The sequence below is a fragment of the Aedes aegypti genome, chromosome 2 (genome assembly GCF_002204515.2).
Source record: "Aedes aegypti strain LVP_AGWG chromosome 2, AaegL5.0 Primary Assembly, whole genome shotgun sequence".
In the NCBI taxonomy this organism is placed as follows: Eukaryota; Metazoa; Arthropoda; class Insecta; order Diptera; family Culicidae; genus Aedes; species Aedes aegypti.
The window spans coordinates 71,801,199-71,824,824 of record NC_035108.1 but is presented as its reverse complement, the minus strand read 5'-3'; the positions used below and the strand labels follow the sequence as shown (position 1 = coordinate 71,824,824).

The 23,626-nt window shown below is 39.0% G+C and overlaps 1 protein-coding gene across 2 annotated transcripts in view; it reads left to right on the top strand.

The window, feature by feature from the left end:
- Positions 1–23,626, top strand: part of LOC110675641 — a 353,161-nt gene that overhangs the window by 260,995 nt on the left and 68,540 nt on the right. For both annotated transcript variants that reach the window (XM_021841195.1, XM_021841194.1), the window contains exons 3-6: positions 11,611–11,786; positions 12,079–12,151; positions 18,104–18,937; positions 19,756–20,481. In XM_021841195.1, the coding sequence (XP_021696887.1) occupies positions 11,611–11,786; positions 12,079–12,151; positions 18,104–18,937; positions 19,756–20,481 (1,809 nt within the window). The remainder of the gene's footprint in view (positions 1–11,610; positions 11,787–12,078; positions 12,152–18,103; positions 18,938–19,755; positions 20,482–23,626) is intronic.

The window sequence follows — 23,626 nt, the reverse complement described above, 5'->3', positions numbered from 1 at the left end:
TTTCAGCTCAAACGGGTGTTCGGTTCTTCAGATCTGTGCTCTTGAAAATTTGAGGTTTGGCTTCGATTCATCTTCACCTGAAGTATGTACCAAACTATATAGGGGGAGATCCCCCAGTACCGGACAGCACCCAATACCGGACAAAGTCGTAACATTGAGAAATCATGGTCCAATCAAGATGGTGTATTAGTAGAAAAGGAAGCTATTATGGAGACTAATGTTTGCGCATCCTTGAAATATGCATGCCTTCTTAAAAAAGTACACAAGTTTGAAAATCTTAAAAAAATTGACGTGTCGCCCTAATTTTTAGCCTATTTAGTAATTATTTTGAATATGAAAAAATACTTTGGATCACGCAAGTATGTTCGAACATAATCCTAATTTGAAAGTATGAATGTGTTTTGTACCATAATTGAACTAAATATGAACAAATTACAATTTTTGTTAAGCACCTTCTGTCCCCTAGTTTCGGACAGCTTGATTTGTTATATTATATCTTTGTAATTATTGCACCAGTGTCTCAAAATACATCTATTTTTCATGGATTCCGTCGATCATGGTATCAAACATGCAATAAAATTAATAAAAATTAACATTCAGAACAACGTCGTAAAATGTGAAAAACATCATATTAGAAAGAGGTTTTTGATGAACATCTTGCAAACTGATAATTATTCAAATTGTTCTTGCAAATGTTGCAAATGCATTGAATTTGCAATAATATACTATTCCCATAGTAAACACATTCAATGATGTTCAAATTTACAGAACTCGATTCATTTTCAGATCGTGTCCGGTATTGGGTGCCACCTTGCAAGATCGATCAATTTGGTACTAAAATACATCATCAAAATGCAATGTCAAAATTCATATTTATATTTTCGAATTTATTTTTGTACACTATAAAAATGATAATATTTATCATAAATGGGTAACAAGAGCCCATAAAACCAATATATTTCGAACTATGTATTTAGTGGCTTAAGTGTCCGGTACTGGGGGATCTCCCCCTATGCCTAGTCTCAAATTCAAAAGTTCTTCTTCTTCTTCTTGGCGTTACGTCCTCACCAGGACAGAGTCTGCTTTTCAGCTTAGTGTATTTATGAGCAGTTCCACAGTTATTAACTGAGAGCTTCATTTGTCAAAGTTGCCATTTTCGCATTCGTATATCGTGTGGCAGGTACGATGATACGCTGCCAAGGGAAGTCAAGGAAATTTCCTTTACGAAAAGATCCTGGACCGACCGGGAATCAAACTCAGACACCTTCAGCATGGCTTTGCTTTGTAGCCGTGGACTCTAACCACTCGGCTAAGGAAGGCCCCAAATTCAAATGTTATTAACGTTAATAGAATGAACATAAATGGAGGTTTCGGTGTACCAGAGCGCTTTGGATAAAGCTGGAACGTGGAGCGAGTTAGTATCGCTGAAGGAAGAAGAAGGTGATAAAGATGAGCTCCTTTCACTAGAAGTTGCTGTCTGTTGATGTTTCCAGTCGGAATCAGACGTACACGTGGGAAATCAGAGTCCTATGGTGAAGCTTTTGTTTTTCTTCTCGGAATACAGGGAACGTAGAAGAGTTTACGGTATGCGAGTGTGTGTGTGACAAGTTTTGAACTTTCTGACTATTTCTGTCAGTAAAATGTGAGAAATGTTTTGCAACTTACTTTGAATGGGCCGGTCAGTTGATGATTGCAATAATTTTAACAGAAACCTATCAAATCTTGAATAATGTACCATTGCGCAAAAAAATAGTAGGGTGCCGCTACCAATGCTTGTAATGTACCAGTAGATTGTACTATGGAATAAAACGTACATTTTTCGATAAAAACTACATGTGCTGTTTTTGGTGGATAGATCGCCTCTAGTTTAGTCGATTTGCCAAATTTCAGCTTTTTATTTTATCAAATAGTCATACAGTGATACCTCCATGAGTCGATGTTCCATGACTCGATATCGACTCATGGAACCATACTAAAAACAATATTCCATGGTTACTATGATGGTCCCTAGAAGCAGCCTTCCAAAGGATTGCTGTTCCATGACTCGATATTTCCATGAGCCGATGGTCCCTTCAATATCGACTCATGGAGGTTTCACTGTATAAATAAATAAGTTAACGCAAAAAATTTGCTCCCTTGCATCAGTAGTTGCCGTCGTGTTCCAGTTGTGGATCAATGGATAGAAGCAGTTTTTAAAATGGATGTATAAAAATGAAGAAAAGTCCCAGAGATGATCTTTATGCTTCATTCGAAAGATATTAATTACTTTTCCGAGGGAAAAACCTATTTAGAAATGAACTATTTTGTTTAAAATTCCTTGTAACATTCCTAAATGTCTACTACTGGAGCGCTAGCGCAACTACTGGAACACGTGTTCCAATAGTGGCTCAAGTGATTTAATGCTCAAAAACTAACACTCATTTTATATTTTTCCCATATATAAGAGGTTGAAATCTTCCTGTTGACGCCAAAAGATCTCAGTTAAGGCTTTTCGTGATTATGTTATGATTTTTTATAGCTTTGGTAGTCCACTAATGGCACCGGCACTCTATTATCGAATTTTAATAACCGAGTGGGAAGTTTTCTCCATACATAAATTGAAGGAAAGGAAAAAAAAATAAATTGATTGATGGGGAAAAAAACTATAACCAATATCCGTAAAATTGTTTATAAAATATTGTCCGCTATAAATATCTGGTACTTTATACTTGACAGCAATTTCAGAAACTTGTTTGAAAATTTTAAATCAGCAATTTCATGTTCCAGATGATTTACCAAAGTTCAAAACTTACGTTAATTGATATTTTTGCAAGCACATCTCCAGCAAAACTTCTAAGTCCATCCAGCAGCCATTCTTTCAACTTTGTTCCATAAATCCCAACTAAAAGTTTTTCTGATCTAAATTAGCCCCTTCTTAGTATCAGCAAGTTTAATTTAAAGTATCTTCTGCAATTTATGATAAATATACCAGTGTATGGATGTGCATCTGTTTGTGTAGTTCCCAACAAGCTTGTCGCCTCCACTCTAGCTGGGAGCAGTTTTTCATTCGGTACCGGCGAGAGTGCAATTTTCATCGTAGCGTCCGTCGCTGAAGAGCTTTTGCCACCATCCCATCTTCACACCCATCAACCATGCCCATACAATTACGAATCACACACGGTTATGGATCCCTTTGGTCTTCAAAAAAAAAACTGAACATCTCGGTTTGAGCTTATACGTTAAGCATGTAGTAATAACATCTACAGTATCGGACAATACATTTGCAACTTTTTCGATTTTCTATACAAAATAGTCAACTTTGGTAGGCTAAATCTCATTTATTTATGAAATCCCGAGAATGTAAAATCGGAGCCATTCATTTAGAGATTACAGATTAAAATATGATTGAAAAAGAAGGACAATTTTCATGAGCTTTTTTATTGTTTTATTGAAATAAATGGATTAAGTTGAACACTAATTGATCCATAATTGTAAGATGATGCTACATAAGCTACCTCCTCTTCTGTCGAGATGAGGCATTCGTTTTCGGTTGCCGTTATTTGTGTGGTTCCCTCGGTGGTGCAGCTGCTTTTGGCAGAACCAGTGCCAGTATGCCGGAGAGAATGGTTTCAGCCCACTTTGCTGCCGGCTCTGGTCGGTGTCTGGTGATTAATGGTGGCCCATCATATTTCACTTCAACCGGAAACGCCTCTTTCTCAACACTTAATAGTTTCGAGAACTATAGGATGCTTCTTTCATGCTCTCCGTTTAATATTCAGGCCAGTAAAGTTCGCCCTGTGCCGCAATAAGAAGCCATTTGGCTTTTGTTTTAATTCAACCATGAAGGCTGCCCGAAGTATTTTGTCGCAGGAAAAATTGCAGATTGGTGGGTTAACCTTCCTGTTGCATTCGGGTCAATATGACCCGAAACCGACTTTTGAGCACTTGTAACTTTAAAACGGAACCACCTAGCGCTTTGAAACTTTGTGACTTTTCCTATTTTCTGGAAAACTGTGTTTTGGCAAAAAATCAAATTTCTAGCATGTTTCTGAAGGGCGCCACAAAAAAAGTTACACTTAAGGCATTCGGGTCATATTGACCCGGATTTGACATTGCAATTTTGTAGGTATTTTCCAGCCAAATTTCAAACATTTTATACTCAAAAGAATCGTCAGTTCATGAATTTTATGAATTTAAGCGGTAAACTAAGATTGACCGGGTTTAACGGCTTAGAATCGGTGACAAACGGGTAAAGGTTTAGCCATTCTTGGAAGACCCCGGAAATGTGGCCAATTTGCTATTCCCGTTGAAACCAGCCATGCGACATATCAAAATTTGCAGAATTTCATGTAAAAAAAACATCCGAGGTAATCTGAGCAGCCCTGGGCCATGTTTTGGCTACTCGGTGGCCAAAAAATCGGTTCCATAGGTTCCAGAGGTCCCAGTAAAGTAGCCAATTTGAAATTTCCATAGAATCCTGCCATGCGACTTATCAAAATTTGCAGAATTTTGTGTTAAAAACATCCGAGATGATCTGAGCAGCCCTAGGCCATGTTTTGGCTACTCGGTGGCCAAAAAATCAGTTCCATAGGTTCCAGAGGTCCCAGTAAAGTGGCCAATTTGAAATTTCCATAGAAGCCTGCCTTGCGACATATCAAAATTTGTAGAATTTCGTGTAAAAAACATCCGAGGTAATTTGAGCAGCTCTAGGCCATGATTTGACTACTCGGTGGCCAAAAAATCGGTTCCGAAGGTTCCAGAGGTCCCGGTAAAGTGGCCAATTTTCCATTTCCATAGAGTCCAACCATGCGACATATCAAAATTAGCAGAATTTTATGAAAAAATCATCTAAGCTAATCTAAACAGTAATGTGCCATGTATCAGCCATTCTGTGGCCATATAATTCGTTCCGTATTTTCAAGAGGTCCCGGCAATGTAGTCAATTTATACTTTCCATAGAATTCATCCATGCGATATATCAATATTTGATGGATTTAATGAAAGAATCACCTGATGTAATCAGTCCACTCTCCACAACTCGATATTCTTTAACCCTCTAATACCCAACCCCGCCTTTAGACGGGGTATACTTTGCAATTTTGTGTATTTTTTCGTAGCTAGGAAATCAAAATGATTTTGTTTTTAGCTTAAACCTTGACTCATAACACGCATATAGGAAAGGTTTTTATGACTTTTGAAACTTTTTTGGATTTTTGAAAATTGTTTGAAAAATAGTATTTTAATATAACCTACAAATACCTGGGGTTAATTTAGCATGTAATATAAAAAATCGTATGTTTAATATTTTTATACAATCAAACTATCATAGAAGAAGAGCCTGATGGTGTGGAAATAATTCCAAACCAGTTTTTCCGTTAGTTACACGGAAAATAAAATATGCTCCAGAAAAAAAAAATAATATTTTCAATTGTATTTTTTAATTACCAAAAATCAGTGATCAGGAGAGGCTTCAAGAAAAGATGAAAAAAAATAGGGATGTTCAAAAATAAAAATTATAAAAATCAAAAACCAAAACTCATAAATTTCCAAATAAAAATAAATCATTGCTCAAAACGTGTTTAGAACGATTTTAGATAACGAAACATGATATTTAGATCGAAAATAAAAATTTGGGTATTAGAGTGTTAACTCGATATCCTCTATATCTCGATGGACTTTTCAGTCCCTTTAAATTTCTATACATCGTGCTCTCCAAAAGTCGATATTTCTATAAATCGATTTCTCCACAAGTCGATGTCACGTAAGAGGTAATTTTCTCCCCATAACTCGATATCTATTTGAAAATCATTCTTATTTGGGGTAATTGGATCAAATTCTTGTTTTGAGGTGAATAAATACTTGCAAGTTAAGAAGTTCAAAAATAAATGCATATAAAAATATGACGTCAGAAACAATAAAAGTTTGTAAAATACTATTAGAAAAATAATATTGCTTTCTTACAGAAGTGATCTTATATGTATTGGAAATACCTCAGTGGGATTCCGTTTTTTTGGCAAAATCGAAATTTTCAGTTGTCAAAAACGGAACCGTGCCAAAATCGGAACCCATTTTTTTAATATCAAGGACTATGTTATGAAGCTAAAGACCCATCATATAGAATTGTGACAGGCGTTCCATACACTTTTGATTGCTGAAATATCTTAAATGATGTTTTATAAGCTTTATGTATACTATTTGTACATATGGACCATGTGAAAACCATAATCGCATAAGTGATCTTTATTCAAGAAATGAAAAAATCGTCAAAATAATGTTGGAATACAGAAAAACTATAATTTGCGGAAAATTCTCAAGTCTCAACAATTCAAAAGGACTTTCCAGGCTGCCACTAGCAATCTCTGAATTTCGCTGTAAATCTACCCGACCAGAACCACATAACAAGATTATAAGACATTCCTATCAGCAGCAGTTAAAAATAATAGAAGTTGATAAAATTGTGCTATCAAGTTGGCTTTGTTCTCAACTTGTTATATTTTAAGCTACACATTTATAACAACATTTCTTTTATTTTTGACATCGAATTTATCAGCTTGTTGCATAGAACATCCGATGTCATGAACAGTAATATAGTTTGCAATAATTTTGTTATTTTGTAACATCCTTGCAACAATGCAATATAACAGGGTTTGTTTATTGTGGTGCAAATTTTGTTAGAATTGTTGTTATTTTAACTTCAAACGGCACATGTTTTATTGAAACTGGTGATAAAAAAAATCATATCAGGGTAACACATTCTGTTATAATCTTGTTTCTTCCGTATGGTCGGGTATTCAGAATGCTCAAGATTTTGTCAGAAATATTGAAAATAAAACTGGACATCCACAGTATTCCGCTAAAAATTCACATGCCGCCTTAGGAATCTTAGGAGTTTACAATTAATCAACAGATTTTGCACAGCATTCTCAATAACTAAATATACATTCTCAAGATCCCGCAAGAAATACTCAGATTTCGCTCAGTACTTTCAATATTCTCAGTAGCCCATCATAAAACATAGGATTCCATTAGGGTAAAAGAACTCTTAGCTCCAGTAAACGGTCGATAGGATATCATAAGGAACATTTTGATAAATTCATGCAAAATCTTGATAGCTTACGCAGTATAATCTAGCCTGAGCATCACTGATATAGAATGTTGGATCGTTTCTTAGAAAGTCCAACGTCATACAGAGTATCTATCGTGTTCATTGAAGCGTGCATCGACCTTATTGAGGATGAAGTATAGTGTAAATCCTGTTCTTGTGAGTCATTGATTGCTCTAGGTATTGTCAAAATGATGGATTATACAGTATACTTGAGATATACTTGAAAACGAATCTACTTGAAATACGCAATTTATTTTATGAAATTCTATGAAAAGCTAAGAAACACGACTGTTATGCTTCTACATACGCAATACATGTCATTGCACAAAAAAAATAACAGTGAGCTGAAGTGGTGAGTTATATACTTTTTGTTCCTCTTATGACAATACTGCTTCGTTCAAACGAGCTGTTCCAAATCTGAAGAAAACATACTTATATTAACTGTATCACCTACCGGCATACTCAAGTGGGCTTGTAATACAGCGAGAATGCCTGAGTAAAGATGTTGGAAGTCTAGTTGAGATACTCATAGAGATTAATGAGTTCGTGAAACGTTGCGAACATACGACTATCTAAAATTAAATAAGCGCGTAAGGTACTCCTAAAAGTTTAGTGATATTTGGAGGAATATCGGTGGAAATTGAGCTCTGAAATGCGGTAAGCGTTAAGCTGGCATTCTTTTCAAATGACTAAATAAAAAGACATAATAAGATTTACAAAAAATATAAATTTTAATTGCATTCGAAAATATTGCCAAAAACGGATTTATTCATTCGGGAGGGGAGTGATTCAAAAATGGAGCGTGCCAAAAACGAAATCCCACTGTACAAGAATTTGTTTTTTCCGATTTTGTGATTTTTTTGTGTCGGTATATTCTATAACTCAATAATTCTACATTCAAACCTCAATGAGTGGATATTGCAAGGAACCATCGACTCATGGAAATAACGAGTCATGGGACAAAAATGCTTCGGAAAGCTGTTTGAGGGGACCATCATAGCTACCATGAAATTTTGATTCTAGTATGGTTCCATGAGTCGATATCGAGTCATGGAACATCGACTCATGGTGGTTTCACTGTATAAATCAGTGGTCTCTTGAACATCGAGTTTTGGAGAGTCGTTTTTATGCGACATATAAAAATTTGAAGAATTTCATAAAATAAATTAGTTGAGGTTAACTTAGCAGTCTTGGATACTTGGTGGTCATATAATAAATACCAGACGCTTCAAGGATCCCGGCTATGTGGCCAATTTGCAGGCTAACCATGTTCAATAAAGGTACATGGGATAGGCAAAATGATTGAGATAGGCAAAATTTCGCCTAAATTCAAATGCTTATAACCTTATGGAAAATTGATTAAATTGAATGCATCTGGAAGAAATCGACCGCAAATTTGTTCTAGTTTCAGGAACTTGCTTGGCCAATGGCCATGTATATTGGCCACCGGACGCCGGAGATGTTCCCAGTTCCCCGAGGCCATGTCCAAATGGCATTTTTCATATGGCTTGATATTTTCGTGCGATGTGAGGTTATACAGATGTTTACTATTTTCCTAGAAACTAGAACTAATGGGAAATTGAATGCCGGCGGACGCAATAATATTCGTTGGAAATCTTTCGATATATGACAATTCCCGTGAAACTGGTCACGGAAAATATAGTCAGTGATGTTTGTATTTCCAATCATATAAATATTATCCGGAGCTACCTATATACAAGTGGGCATCGAACTTTGAAATGATGTGTCCAGCAGTATATTTAGAATATCATCAGATGCACTGACCATTCAATAGTAGGTTCCAGGTGTCCAGGGGAAGTGGCCGATAAGGAACATATCTGGAAAAATATCAATATGGGCATCAAACTTCAAGGTTTTCAAAGCTGATGATTCCTGAACCATTTTCACTACCACCGGCTGCCACAACCATTGTATAGTTGGCTCCAGGTACCCCAAGGGATGTGGTCAATTCAAAACATGTCCGAAAACACATCAATATGGGTATGAAACATCAAGATTTTTTAAGTTGATGCTTCTGGAAGTATTTACAAAGCAACTTGTTCCTTTAACCATTGTATAGTATGTTCCGGGTGCCTTGGGGGAAGTGGCCAATTAGGAATTTGTCTGGAATCATATCAATATGGGTATCGAACTTCAAGATTTCTTAAGGTGAGCATTTCCAAAACCACAGACCACTTTATAGCAGGTTCCAAGAGCCCCAGGGGATGTGGCCATGTTCCGAATGGGATATTTGTGTAGAAGCTTCTGTAATCTACTATAGAATGGTTATTATGGATTATAGTGGTCACATGAAACCTACTGTTCATGGTAGACGGTGATTCTAAAACTGCTTCCGGTCGAGGATCTTTTCGGGTTGGAAATTTTCTCGACTTCCCAGGGCATAGAGTATCTTCGTACCTGCCACACGATATACACATGCAAAAATGGTCATTGGCAAAGTAAGCTCTCAGTTAATAACTGTGGAAGTGCTCATAAGAACACTAAGCTGAGAAGCAGGCTTTGTCCCAGTGGGGACGTAACGCCAGAAAGAAGAAGAAAACTGCTTCCGGAAGCATGAATTTTAAAAATATTCAAGTTTGTTACCCATTTTGATATTATTCCGTGCATGGGTGGAATTGGCCACTTCTATCGGGGTACCTCTAACGTACTATACAGTGGCAATGGCAGCCAGTGGTTCTGGAAGTGTTTTCAGAAGCATCACCTTCTAAAATATTGATACCTAATACTTATATTTGGCCAAATTCCTCGGGGCACATGAAACCTACTATATATTGATCATGGCAGTTGGTGGTTCTGAAATACCTTCGGAAGTTTGATGCTCATATTCCTAATTGACCACTTCCCCCAGGGCACCCGGAACCTACTATAGAGTAGTCAGTGCGTCTAAAGGTTCTGAATATGCTGCTGGGAGCATCATCTTGAAGCTTGATGCTTACATGGATAAAGCTCCGGATAATATATACATGATTGGAAATACATGACTGACCATATTTTCCGGAACAAGTTTTACGGAAATGGTCATATTTCGGAAGATTTCCAACGAATCCGTATGCGTCCGCTGGCATTTAGCTATCTATAAGTTCTAGCTTCTAGGGAACTTCACACCACACAAAAATAACAACCGACATGAAAAATGTAATTTGGCAATGACCTCAGGGAACCGGGAACACCTCCGGCGCTCGTTGGCCAATATACAGTTCCAAACTTGCCAAATTCTGTAAATTTTGATATGTCGCATAGCTCGATTGTACATAAACCATTAACTGGTCACTTTACCGGAATCTTTGGAAACGGTTCTGTGACTACAGGGTGGCCATTTTGGCTTAAAACAGCTAGGATTACCTGTAGTGTATTTTACAAGAAAATCTGCAAATTTTGATGTGTCGCATGGCTAGATTGTACATAATCCGTAAGCTGGCCAGCTTACCGGGGCCTCTGGAACCGATTCCGTGGCCACAGGGTGGTAATTTTGGCTCAGGATAGCTATTATTGCTTGAAGTTTTCTTTTCATGAAATTCTGCAAATTTTGATATGTCACATGGCTGGGTTGTACATAATTCGAAAATTGGCCACTTTGCTGGGGCCTCTGGAACCGGTTCTGTGGCCACAACGTGGTCAATATGGCTTATGACAGCTAAAATTCCCTTAGATGTTTTTTATTCATAAAATTCTGCAAATTTTGATATGTCGCATGTTTGGGTTCTGCGGAAAGTGTAAATTGACCACATATCCGGATATCTCTGGTGTCTGTCTGTGGGCTCTGAGTCCTGTTCCGTGACCACCAGACAGTTCTAGATGTTCCAAATGATTGATAGTAGCAATAATTTCAGTTCTGATAGGAAGCTTCTACATATGCATCCATTTGTAAACCAATACAGATAAACTTCACGACCCCTATCGTGAAAAGCATGCCCTTACAAAAATGGCCAAACCTTGATCTGTTCGGCGTCGATTCTGAGCGGCCAAACCCGGTCAATCCTTGTGTCCGACTCAGATTCGGAAAATTTATGAACTAACGATTATTTTGAGTATAAAAACATTGAAATTTGGTTGAAAAATGCCTGCGATATTACTGTGCCAAATCCGGGTCAATATGACCCGGAATGCCTTAAGTGTAACTTTTTTTGAATGCAACAGGAAGGTTAAATCAATTAATCATGAACTGTTTTAATTGAACTTCAATTGGGGTCGGTAGTGTAATGGCTTCTGCTTCCTCTGAAAGCAGTGGAATTCCGATCTGACCAGACACAGGAAACAATGTAGAAGTAGTTGAAACAGATGCCGTTGAACTGGATAAGAGTTGTTCATTGAATCACAATTATTTTTTTTTATCAAATCCAAACAAAATTGCCAGTAGAAAAAGATGAACCAGCCTAAGGCTGAAAGCCTCTACAATATAGAATCATCAAATCAATCCGTATTACCAGTAACGTCTTTTTTCCATTTCACTATATTTTTGATCATTTCTAAGACTTTTCGCTTTAATTTCTTCTCTTTTCATGCAGTGCCCATGAGGTACGAAATCGGCAACCGAAACAGTGTCGATCTGGACGCGGAGCAAACTGAAGCCCGGTACGACCAGGGTATGCTGTCGGACATCATGAACGACGAGCGGCCCAACGAGCTGCAGAAGGCCGAAAGCTGCGTGGCGGACAATTTCAAATATGACCACGGCCAGAAGGTGAGTGTAAAAATAGTGGCCGCAAATTGATTGAAATTGGTGCCGCCAATAGAGCTGCTATTTGTAACAGACAGTGCTATGTCGCGTCATGACATGGGACGATTGTTGGATTCCGCCCAAACGGCAATTTTTTAGTTTGGCATAGATATGGTTTTGTATGAGAAAGTGGTACTATCAACAGTGACACTGATCAAATTACAGTCAGCCAACGTGCATGTAGTCCAAGAATAGCAATTTCATTTAGATGCCTTGAATAGTTTCTCCAATACGGTTTCTGTTTTTACTCTTTCAGATTCAGCGATATGATCCATGCGAAATTTGCCTCTGCATCGACGGCGAAATTTTCTGCTGGTGGAAGCAATGTGGTGAGTACTCCTAACCTTTTAATAATATTTGACATGAGCTACGCAACGATTTTTGGCTAAAATTATTAGTAATTTTATTCTACATTTATTCCAATATTTCATAATTTATCCAAAACCTTCCCACGAGATTTCTTCATAGATTTATCCAATGCTCCCATCAAGAATTCCACCAAAAAATCTTCCATAGATTTATTTAGGTATTCCTCCAGCGAAACTTCAGGAAATCCTAAATAGATTCTATTAGGATTCTGTTTCTGCGATTCCACCATGAATTGCTCTATAAATTCTCTCCCAAGAAATAATACAATAATTCCAGAAAAAAAACCCATCTACTGATTTCCTTACGAATACCTTCAAACAATTTTTTATCGAATCATGTAAACATTCTTTCAGGGATTGCTTCAGGGATTCGTATGCGATTTTCGCTAGAAAATCCTTCTGAATTTGCTAAAGAAATTCAAACTGAGATTAACTCTTAGAGTGAATTTACCCAGATTCTTCAAGGATTCATCAAGGGATTCCTCTAGGGATTCCACCAGGAAGCCTTCGGTGATTCCACGAGAAATACCGCAAAATAATTCAAAAAACTGCCTACACTGGATACCACCAGGAATTCTTTCAGAGACTTCACTTTCAACTTTTTCAGAAGTTCTCCCAGGGTATTCTCTGGGTATTTCTCAGGGATTCTTCTAGGAAATCTTCAATAAATTATTGCGTTAACTCTTCTAGTGTTTCCTTCCAAGATTCTTTCTTGTATCGCTGAAGGAACTCTTCAAGGCATTTTTGAAGGTATTACTTCAAGAATCTACCAGAAATATCTGCAAGAATTCCTAAAGGAATTTACCCATAGATTCCTTCCGGTATTTCTCCAGTATCTCTCCAGTAAGGAATAACCTTAGAGAATCGTGGAGGAACTAATCCTATTGTCGATCTAAAGTTGCCTATTCATGACTAGACATGTAGAATGAGCCGTCGCGCGATGAGTATTGGAGCTCAATTAAAATTGTCCCCAATCATTGGTTCCCTAGGGGACAACCCCTGGTCCCAAAAGTGGCCACTTCAATTAAATTCCTACTTTGAGTCTACAGTTACTTTATTTACGACAAGGCATGAAGAAAGAGCCATCGCATGATATGTTTTGAAAAATGAACCGTCGCACGATATGTATTGAAGTTCAATTTCAATTGTCCCTAATTACAGGTTCCCTCGGGGACATCCGGTGGTCCCAAAAGTAGTAACTGCAGTCAACTATCCATTTTGAGTCTACAGTTGCCCTATTCACGACAAGACATGAAGAATGAGCCGTCGGATGATATGTTTTGGTGTCAAAAACGAAATGTCCCCTATGCAAGGTTCCCCCGGGGCACTTGGCGGTGCCATGAGTGGCCAAATCTGTACAAGACTCATTTTCAACTTATAATAGGGCATTTTATGATAAGCTAGGGAGAAAATAATATTGCGCGATATATTTTGAATGAATAAATTGTTTGATCCCAATTCGGATCCACTACCGGCACCAATTACGGGGAAATGGCCATATCTTGGTTGTTTCTGGACCGATCTTAATATCTTCTTCTTCTTTCTGGCGTTACGTCCCCACTGGGACAGAGCCTGCTTCTCAGCTTAGTGTTCTTATGAGCACTTCCACAGTTATTAACTGAGAGCTTACTATGCCAATGACCATTTTTGGATGTGTATATCGTGTGGCAGATACGAAGATACTCTATGCCCTGGGAAGTCGAGAAAATTTCCAACCCGGAAAGATCCTCGACCGGTGGGATTCGAACCCACGACCCTCAGCTTGGTCATGCTGAATAGCTGCGCTTTTACCGCTACGGCTATCTGGGCCCTATCTTCTATCTTCATGTGCAGTAAAAATTTGATTTTTTAAATGAGATCTTTGCTAAAAACACGTCATAATTTCACTGCATAAGACATGCTTCCGGAAATCCAGATTATCACCGGTATCCGGTGATCATAGTTCATATCCGTGGATTCGCCTCAAAACTAGACTAGTTGACCCGTCCATTACTTCTTAAAGAATTGAAATCGGTCAATTTTTGTCAAAGTTACAGCATTCCAAAGTTGGGTCAGTTTTTGCCTGTCCCAATTATTTTGACAGCCCTCTGTAGATCAATATCGTGTACCCAAACTATCGCATATCGTTTGGAAATGTTTGGAATTTATGAGATAAAAAAGTAAATTATTCACAATGTTTTGCATTGAGCATAATTAATGATCATACAATTTCTACTAATTCCACTACAACTTATTTCTGCAAACCATTCTTCTTTTCTGGCGTTACGCCCCCACTGGGACAGAGCCTGCTTCTCAGCTTAGTGTTCTTATGAGCAGTTCCACAGTTATTAACTGAGAGCTTACTATGCCAATGACCATTTTTGCATGCGTATATCGTGTGGCAGGTACGAAGATACTCTATGCACTGGGAAGTCGAGAAAATTTCCAACCCGTAAAGATCCTCGACCGGTGGGATTCGAACCCACTACCCTCAGCTTGGTCTTGCTGAATAGCTGCGCGTTTACCGCTACGGCTATTTGGGCCCCTCAAAACCATATTCATGATTATTTTACTACTTTACAATTTATTTCAATAAAAAAAAACACGTTGAAAAAATTAAAACAAAATTCCTCTTCATTGTTAAACATTGTTGAATGGACTAAAAATGACGGAGTTCATGAGAGATAATCTCCATAATAAAACAATTTTATACAAAACAACATGAAAACCAAAAATTTCCAAGGAATCGGGGCAAATCGGGCACCAAAATTTTCCTGATTCCTGAAGGAATTTTTTATGATATGCCTTGGATAAATCCTGAAAGAATTCCTCGAGGATCTCCTGTTATAATCTCTGGAGGAACTCCTGATTGAATCTCTGGAGGAAGTCCAGGTGGAATCTCTGAAAAAACTTTTGATGGCATTCCTGGAGGAATTTGTGATGAAATCCTCAGAAGAACTCTTACTCTTGATAGAATCCCTATGGGAACTTCTGATAAAATACTTGGAGGAATTTGGGATAAGATTCCTGATGGAAATCCTGATAGAATCCCTAGAAAAATTCCAGATAGAATCTCTGGAAAAATTACTGGCGAAATCTCAGAAGGAACTCTTGATGGAGGAACTCCTGATGAAAATCCCCAGAAAGGACTCTGATGAATAGCCCTAAAGATACTCCTGAATCCCTATAGGAGACACTGATGGAATCCCTGGAGGAATTCCTGATGAAATCCTTGGAGGAATCCCTAAAGATATTCCTGAAGGACCTTCTGATGGAATCATTGGAGGAGCTCCTGATGAAATCCCTAGAAGAACTCCTGATGGAATCCCTAGAGAATCTCCTGATAGAATCCCTAGAGGAATTCCAGGTGGAATCTCTAAAGGAACCCCTGGTGGAATCCCTGGAGAAACTTCTCATAGAATGGCTAGACGAACTCCTGATGGAATTCCTAGAGGAGCTACGGGAGGAATCCTTGAAGGAACTCGTGATGGAATCTCTGGAGGAATTCCAGATAGAATCCCTGATGGAACACCTGATGGAATCCCTAGAAGAATCCATCTGATTAAATCCCTAATAGAACTCAAGATGGAATCCCTAAAGAAACTTCCGATGGAATCCCTAGATAAACTCCTAATGGAAACCCTGATGGAGCTCTTGATGTAATTCTTTGTGGAATTCTTAATTTAATCTTTAGAATTACTACTGATGGAATCCCTAAAATAACTTTTAAAGGGGAAATTCCTGATGAATTCATTGTAGGGATTCCTGGTACAATCCCTGGAGGAATTCCGTATTGAATTTTCGATGGAATCATCGGTAGAACTGCTGGTGTGTTTGCTAAAAAAATGGGTTAAAGATTGTGGGAAAACAACAGTAGAATATATAGAAACAACTCAAGAGCGCACATTTGCTAGATCACCATGTCGTCGACGCTTTGTTAATTCACGCATTTCGACTTGCCACCCATCTGCATTAGCATTTCATGACACGTCGAAGCTTCAATTTGACATGCCGACAAATGTTCGTGCAACATCCCTACAGACGGTACGATCAGTTCGTCAAACATTTGGCACCGCCCACCGGTAGTTTGAGCAAAATCAAACTCGTTTGGTTTTGGCCGACCGATTCGCTAATCGCCAAATCGGTTTCAAATTGGTTCGTCAACCAACATGAGCATCAACCTGGGGGAGAGTCAATGTTGGTTAAACCGTCTGAGCGTGTGTGGGCTGCATTACGTTTTAAAGACGGATCAAGAGTTGAGGATTATTATCTACAATCATTAATTCGAATTTTACTTCACATTTGGGTATTGCAATACCTCTTGCTTCAACAACAGAATTTGTTAAAGTTTCGAAAGCCTTGTCAATAACAAGTTTGGTTTGCAAAGAAATGATAACATCACAATAATTATCGATGTATGTTTCTTATGTTCTCCAGTCGGCTCGAAAATAAAGGAAACTGGAGCTGTTAGGACAAAAAACAGACTTATGGTTGCCCCCGCAATTCGCGCGTTCAAACTTTTTGGTATCTTCTTTCACAGGACAGCATGAGCGTTAGAAGAACCTTTGCATTTAGTATCCATGCGGCAATGTTTTGTTCCATGACCCCTTCTTTTGATACCAACGGTACCGAGTGGGGTTCTTGAAATTTCCTCCAGGTTTCTGAAAATGTTCCCATACCACACCGCCATCTTGCTTTTTCTAAAGCTTTAGTACACTTTCGTTAAAGTGAAGTTTATAATATTCTTGAGAAAGCCCTTTCCGACGAATGCCAAATTGGGTTTTCTTTTTCATAATGATTATTTGGACTGGGGAAAATCCAAGTAAATATTTTTTCTATTTGTGATCTCTTCAGGTGACTTATAGTCACTTGGGAGACCTTCCAATACAACTTTGAACACACGTTCAATTTTGTTGTCATAAGTAAAAAAAATGCGCTTTTTCTCTTTAAGACGTTTGAGAAGAAGTTCGCGATCTTTAAAAGTTTCCGGCAAAACACGACAGTCTCATTTCTTTGCGATTTGAAAGGAAAACTAGATTCCCCTAATGGAGTTCAAGATCTCCTGCATAAATTCCCCTAATTCGAAACAACTGACCACTCTTCATCACTTGAATCAAAGAGCCAGGGCTAGAGGCTGCTTCAATTTGATGTTCAGAAAATTTGTCTAAAGCATCAAACTGATTGCTCATGTCGATGCAATTATCAATATTATCCATTTTACCCTAGGAAGAAAGCGCGCATTCCGGAGAAACGTTCTTTCTTCTATTCTTGCCACGTTTTGTGACAGTTTTAAATCCCACTTTGGAAGGAAGTAGTGAAATTAGAAATTCACCCTTACGTTTGTTTATAGTCGCATCAATGTTTAGCGAATAAACGAAAGAAGAAGCGAGCTACTAATAAGTTTTTTTTTCAAGACGGTGTCCAAGAAGGATTACCACCGCTAGCTTTCGCCAACGGGTCCAACGAAAAATCGAAGGCACGGGTCCAAACAAGGATCGTAAAGGGATCAGTAGTAGAGAAAAACAGTACTGAAAAGTACTGTTTTAGTAGCACTGAAAAGTACCGTTTCTTATTTTAGCACTGAAAAGTACTGTTTTCTTAGCACAGAGAAGTACTGCTTTATTGCTTTAGGTAGTTTCTAAAAACTTCAAGAGCAGAGACAATTCGTGTACGCTCAGTACGAAGGTACAATGCGCACTGATAACACTCATCCTTGTTTGTGCTGTATATGACGAATGAGGTTTTCCTACTAGTGTTGCACTTCTCACAACAGCAAGTATCCCGAAAGGATGAAAAATGTTGCAAAAACTTGACAAATTCAGTTTTCATTGCTATTGAAACAGCGTGGTCATCATTTGTCCCTCCCAATTGAAAACGAATGAACGAACATTGAAATTCAAATCAATCTCTCTTGTTTTTCTCCTACCGTAACAGATAATCCGCCAAAAGCCACCCTGGACGATAGACCACTGGGTGCCATTGGAGACGTCCAACTGGCCACTCCGTCGTCACAACTGACAACACACGCTTCATCATCTTCGCCGGCGACACCCGTCGATCCATCGAAGCCAACGACCACCAGAGCCGGCGATATGACGACCAATGTTGCAACCGCTTCCCCGCAACCAACTTCCGCTGCAGAGCCGTCATATCCGGATCAACCGGACCCGGACTCCAACCAGCAGTCCATCCGAATAGTGTTGCATCCACCCCAGTCGCCTCCGGAGAACATCCCGCAGAACATTCTCTCGTTTCCACAGTCACCGCCCATTATGATGATGTATCGACCGGGCCTTGGAACGGTCAGCGGAAAAAATACTTCCACCTCAGCGGGTTCCACAACCGGCTCCGCCGACCGGAACAAACACGGAGGACCGCTGAAAAAAGTCAAACCACTTCATCTCGGCACTAATGGTGCTGCTGCTGCCAGTGGTGGTAAAAAGTCCTACCGGAAGTCAAAGAGCAAAGGGTACGTAATAAACTACGGCCGGATTGAGGGTGGATTGGAGGATGGGGGCAGCCGAACGCGGGTACTTGCCGTCACAGAAAGGATGCCGCCCTCGGATGGAATGCGAATTTTGAATGATGGGGATCGTAGCTTCCTGAAGGGAGGGTTTGGAGTGGGACACGATGAAGAGAATGGGAGCGATGAAGATGACAATGAAAACGACGACGAAGATGACGATGATGATGGGAGCGATGAGGAAGACGACGAGAGTAATGAAGCCGTTGGACAGCCAAGCAATGCGAAAGCTGTTGCAAATAGTGGTGAGTTTAACTAGACGTTTTCTGTGTTAAACCTACTGTCTGTGCGAAAAAAAAAAGGTTGCGTTGTCTATACCTTGGATCAGATTGACCTTAAGTTCAAATCGCCATGACTCATGACTTCGTGAATTTGAATAGATTTTGCAGTTTTACGCAAAATATAAACAAAAATCAAATGGAGGATGGTCCATCGTGGGCATGGGCATTGTTAAAAAGCTAAAATAGCGACATTTTCTTCTTCTTTCTGGCGTTACGTCCCAACTGGGACAAAGCCTGCTTCTCAGATTAGTGTTCTTATGAGCACTTCCGCAGTTATTAACTGAGAGCTTTCTATGCCGATTGACCATTTTTGCATGTGTATATCGTGTGGCAGGTACGAAAATACTTCTATGCCCTAGGAATCGAGAAAATTTCCTCGATCCAGTGGGATTCGAACCCACGACCCTCAGCATGGTCATGCTGAATAACTGCGCGTTTACCGCTACGGCTATCTGGGCCCAGCAACGTTTTGAAACATTTTAATATATTTCGGATAATGATAAAGTAGTTAAATGAAAAATCGTTCTTCGCTAGGGTTACCGGAAAGAGTACATTTTTTCAATCCTGCAAAAATTACCCTTTGCCATATCTGAAAATTGAAAATTATTTTATTAATGTATTCGTCTTAATTTTATTGTTTTAATCATATTAATAATATTATTATTCTAAGGTCAATATGACCCCGTTGCTAAGACACAAGGTTAACTAGACGTTTTATTCGTTCCAACGTAGTAATTATTTTTAATACATCGCTGACCCTCAAATAAATTATCTTTTCGCAGACGAGGGCTTCGGTGGCTACGGATACGGAATGATCAAGGAGCCGGAAGACGATAAACAGCAACACTACATCATTACCTCATCGGGGCACGTGGAAATGTTCGACGACAACAGCATGGAGGCCACGGAGAATGCCTTCGGTATGAATCGATTGCCTCCTCCGGTACAGCAATTTCCTACCGGTTCCAGTACTACCACCATACAACCGATGGCTCTGGTCCTGGATGAGAGTCCGAATCAGACTGCCACCAGTTCATCGATTCGACGGGAAGATAATGGCATCGTCTCGTCGGATAGCAGCAATGGCCTAGGCCTAGGTGAACCGATTGCACCGTTGATAGTAATGACCACCAACGTGACGCAACACTCCAATTATTCAGTGCGATTTTCGCCGGATGCCGGAAGCAGTCCACCATTGACACCGTATGCGCCATTGTCGCCATCGGCCAAACATTCCGCCGGGTCAGTTATCGATGTGCTCAACACGACGGTGGATGGCACCGACTATCTGGATGATAATCAGACGGAATTGATCTACCCGGCGATTCCCGGGTTGAGTAGCAGTATCAGTAGTAGCAGCAGCTACATCAGTAGGAGGGCGGGAAGTGAGCGAGATGCTGAGTGGGGTAGTGGAGGTCCACTGGTGAAGACGACATCGACGACCACGACCGCGAGCAGTGTGACAACGGAAGCGAGGAAAACGCCGGAGCAGCACTGCGTTGTGATGGGTGAGTTCATTTCGAATTAAAGTTATTGAATTGAAAGAAGATAATTGAAAAGTTTAGCATATACAGCAAATTTCTCACCAATAAATATTCTAATATACCTATAATACAAGGTTTTGAAATACTATTTCAGTAGAAGCTCGTTATAACGACTTCATAGTTACAAAAGCTTCACATAGCGACATTTTTCGTGCATTCGACAAATATATCAATGTTATAACTGTTCTCTAAAACGATTTTTCACTATAATGGCGGTCCTTTGCGATGTCGTTATAATTAAAATTGGACTGTAATTGGACTATACGCCAAAACTCTCTAAAAATCCTTATACAGGAAATCCTTTTTCCACCAAAGAAAATTCAACACCAATCTGAATAGAAAACAGGAAACCAAAATCGAACCAATCAAAATTTAGATAATTAAAACAATAGGCTTTGGATTGACTTGTCGATGAAATTTGAGTTTATTCTGGTGGAAACCGTTGTTGAGTAAAGGTGGTTCTAAGTGTCGACAGCAAAGTACGCGCGTGTAACATCTGAAATACGGTGAAGTGAGTCGGATATAATTAAAGTAAAGTAAACCTAGTTCTAATCAGTTTCCAGTTTAGATCTCTTTGGCTAGTTTTCGGTTTGTGGTTCATTTACGTCAAAATAAGAGTGTTAGGCAAAATCGGTTGGACTATAAGGTAAGAACTTTATTGTAAAAGTGATGAGAGTGCTCGGACATTACAAGTTAACGTTAAACAGGTGACAACCCCATTCAACGTGGGTGTTTGGACTGGATTACCAAGATCCATGCCATCGGGACACTCGGTCGCCGCTAGGTGGCAAGCAGCTGCTCCACCGCATGATAATTCCGGGACGCCTAACAACCCGTGAATACGCTGTGCGGCCATCCTAGAATACGGCGATAGGAACCACGACCGTATTTCAAGCCCTCACCGTCCCTGAAGCGCTTCCTATGTTGGATATCTAAGCCATAAGCCCTCTGGCGACCAAGTAAGCTTGTCCTAAGCGCACTCCATGATTCGAGCTCAAAAGGCCTGTAAATATTGTAAAAAGATTGTTGTTAGGTACCAATAGTTCAAAAGTTTTGTTTCACACTCTTTCGGAAATTAAATCGTTAGAAAATGAATTCGTTAGAACTATTTGATTTATTTTGGATATATTTTAGAATTAGGTTTGATAAAAGTAAGTATTTTGAATTGGATTACATCTACTTAGCGGTTTGCTTTCGAAAAACCGTGAAAGACCAGGCGTCTCCACCATTAATTCGAAATTCATTCGTATTTTGTTTAAATTACCGTCAAACGGGGCTTCTTTTGACATTCTTTCGACATTCAAGTCATTCTTGTATATATTCAAGTTGTATATGTAAGTAACATATATTGAAATATGAGACAAATCCATCAAGAAATAATAAAGTTCCATGAATAGCGAAAAAAAATGTGTCCTTCAAGACAAAAAAGGGGCTATTTTAGACACTTTTGGAAATCGAAACAATTCAATAGTAAAATGACTTTTTTTCAGAAATTTTACACTTATACTATAGTTTATAGTCTATTGTGATGTTTTTGAACGTTTTTTAATTGATAAACATAGCTTTGAAAATTGTAATGGTTGTAGTTTTGTGATGCTCCTGACAACTTTCCACGGTTGGAGAAAAAATCGTGCAATGGTAACATTGCAAATGTTTTGTACCGTGTGAATATTTGTTTGGATTCTTTTTTTTTTGAAATATTCTCTTGTTAATCATGTTAATGTTGATGTTGTTCCAAAAAATGTTCATGCCTGGTTTTTGAGCATATATTGGTTGATAAATGTGCTGAAGACACTATATAGCTCAGATCAATATTCATGCTGCAAATTGTAACCAACAGTTGCCCCAGCAATTTGCACACACAGGGGATAGGCAAAATGATTGAGATAGGCAACATTTTGCCCAAATTCAAATGCTTATAACTATATGAAAAATGGATGAAATTGGATGCATCTGGAAGCAGTCGACGGCAAATTTGGTTCAGTTTTAGGAACTTCCTTGGCCATGCATATTGGCCACTGGACACCGGAGATGTTCCGGATTTTCTGAGGTCATGTCCAAATGTCATTTTTTCTGTCGCTTGTATTTTTGTGTGGTGTAAAGTTAGATAGATGTTTGCAATTTTCCTAGAAACTAGAACTAATAGGAAGTTGAATGCCGCCGGACGCATTAAGATTCGTTGGAAATCTTCAGAAATATGACCATTTCCGTAAAACTGGTTCCGGAAAGCATGGTCAGTCATGATTGTATTTCCAATCATGTAAATATTATCCGGAGCTATATCCAAGCGGACACCAACCTTAAAAATGATGTTTCCTGCAGCGTATTCAGAACCATTAGATGCACAGACCACTCTATAGAACGTTCCAGGTGCCCTGGGGGAAGTGGTCAATTAGGAACATATCCGGAACCATATCAATATGGGCATCAAACTTCATTATTTTCAAAGGTTATGCTTTCCGAAGCATTTCCAGCATCACCGGCTGCCATAACCACTTTATAGTAGGTTCCAGGTGCCCCGGGGGATGTGGCCAATTCGGAACATGTCCGTTCATCTGTTTAGAATCACATTCTACCATAAACAGTAAGATCCATGTGACTTGGAAAATGGCGAGCATTTTCAGAACCACAAGATATAATAATCACTCTATAGTATATTCCAGGGGCTCCTAGAGATGTGGCCAACTCGAAACATGACCTCATCCCCCAGGGCCCATGGAACCTACTGTACAGTGGTCATATAAATAAGTTGCGCTGTAAATACTTCTATTAGCATCACCTTCGGAAATCTTGATGTTTTTACCCATATTGATGTGTTTTCGGACATGTTTTGAATTGGCCACATCCCCGGGGTACCTGGAATCTACTATAAAGTGGTCATGGCAGCCGGTGGTGCTGGAAATGCTTCGGAAAGCATAACCTTTGAAAATCATGAAGTTTGATGCCCATATTGATATGGTTCCAGATATGTTCCTAATTGACCACTTCCCCCGGGGCACCTGGAACCTTCTATAGAGTGGTCTGTGCATCTAATGGTTCTGAATACGCTGCAGGAAACATCATTTTTAAGGTTGATGTCCACTTGGATATAGCTCCGGATAATATTTAC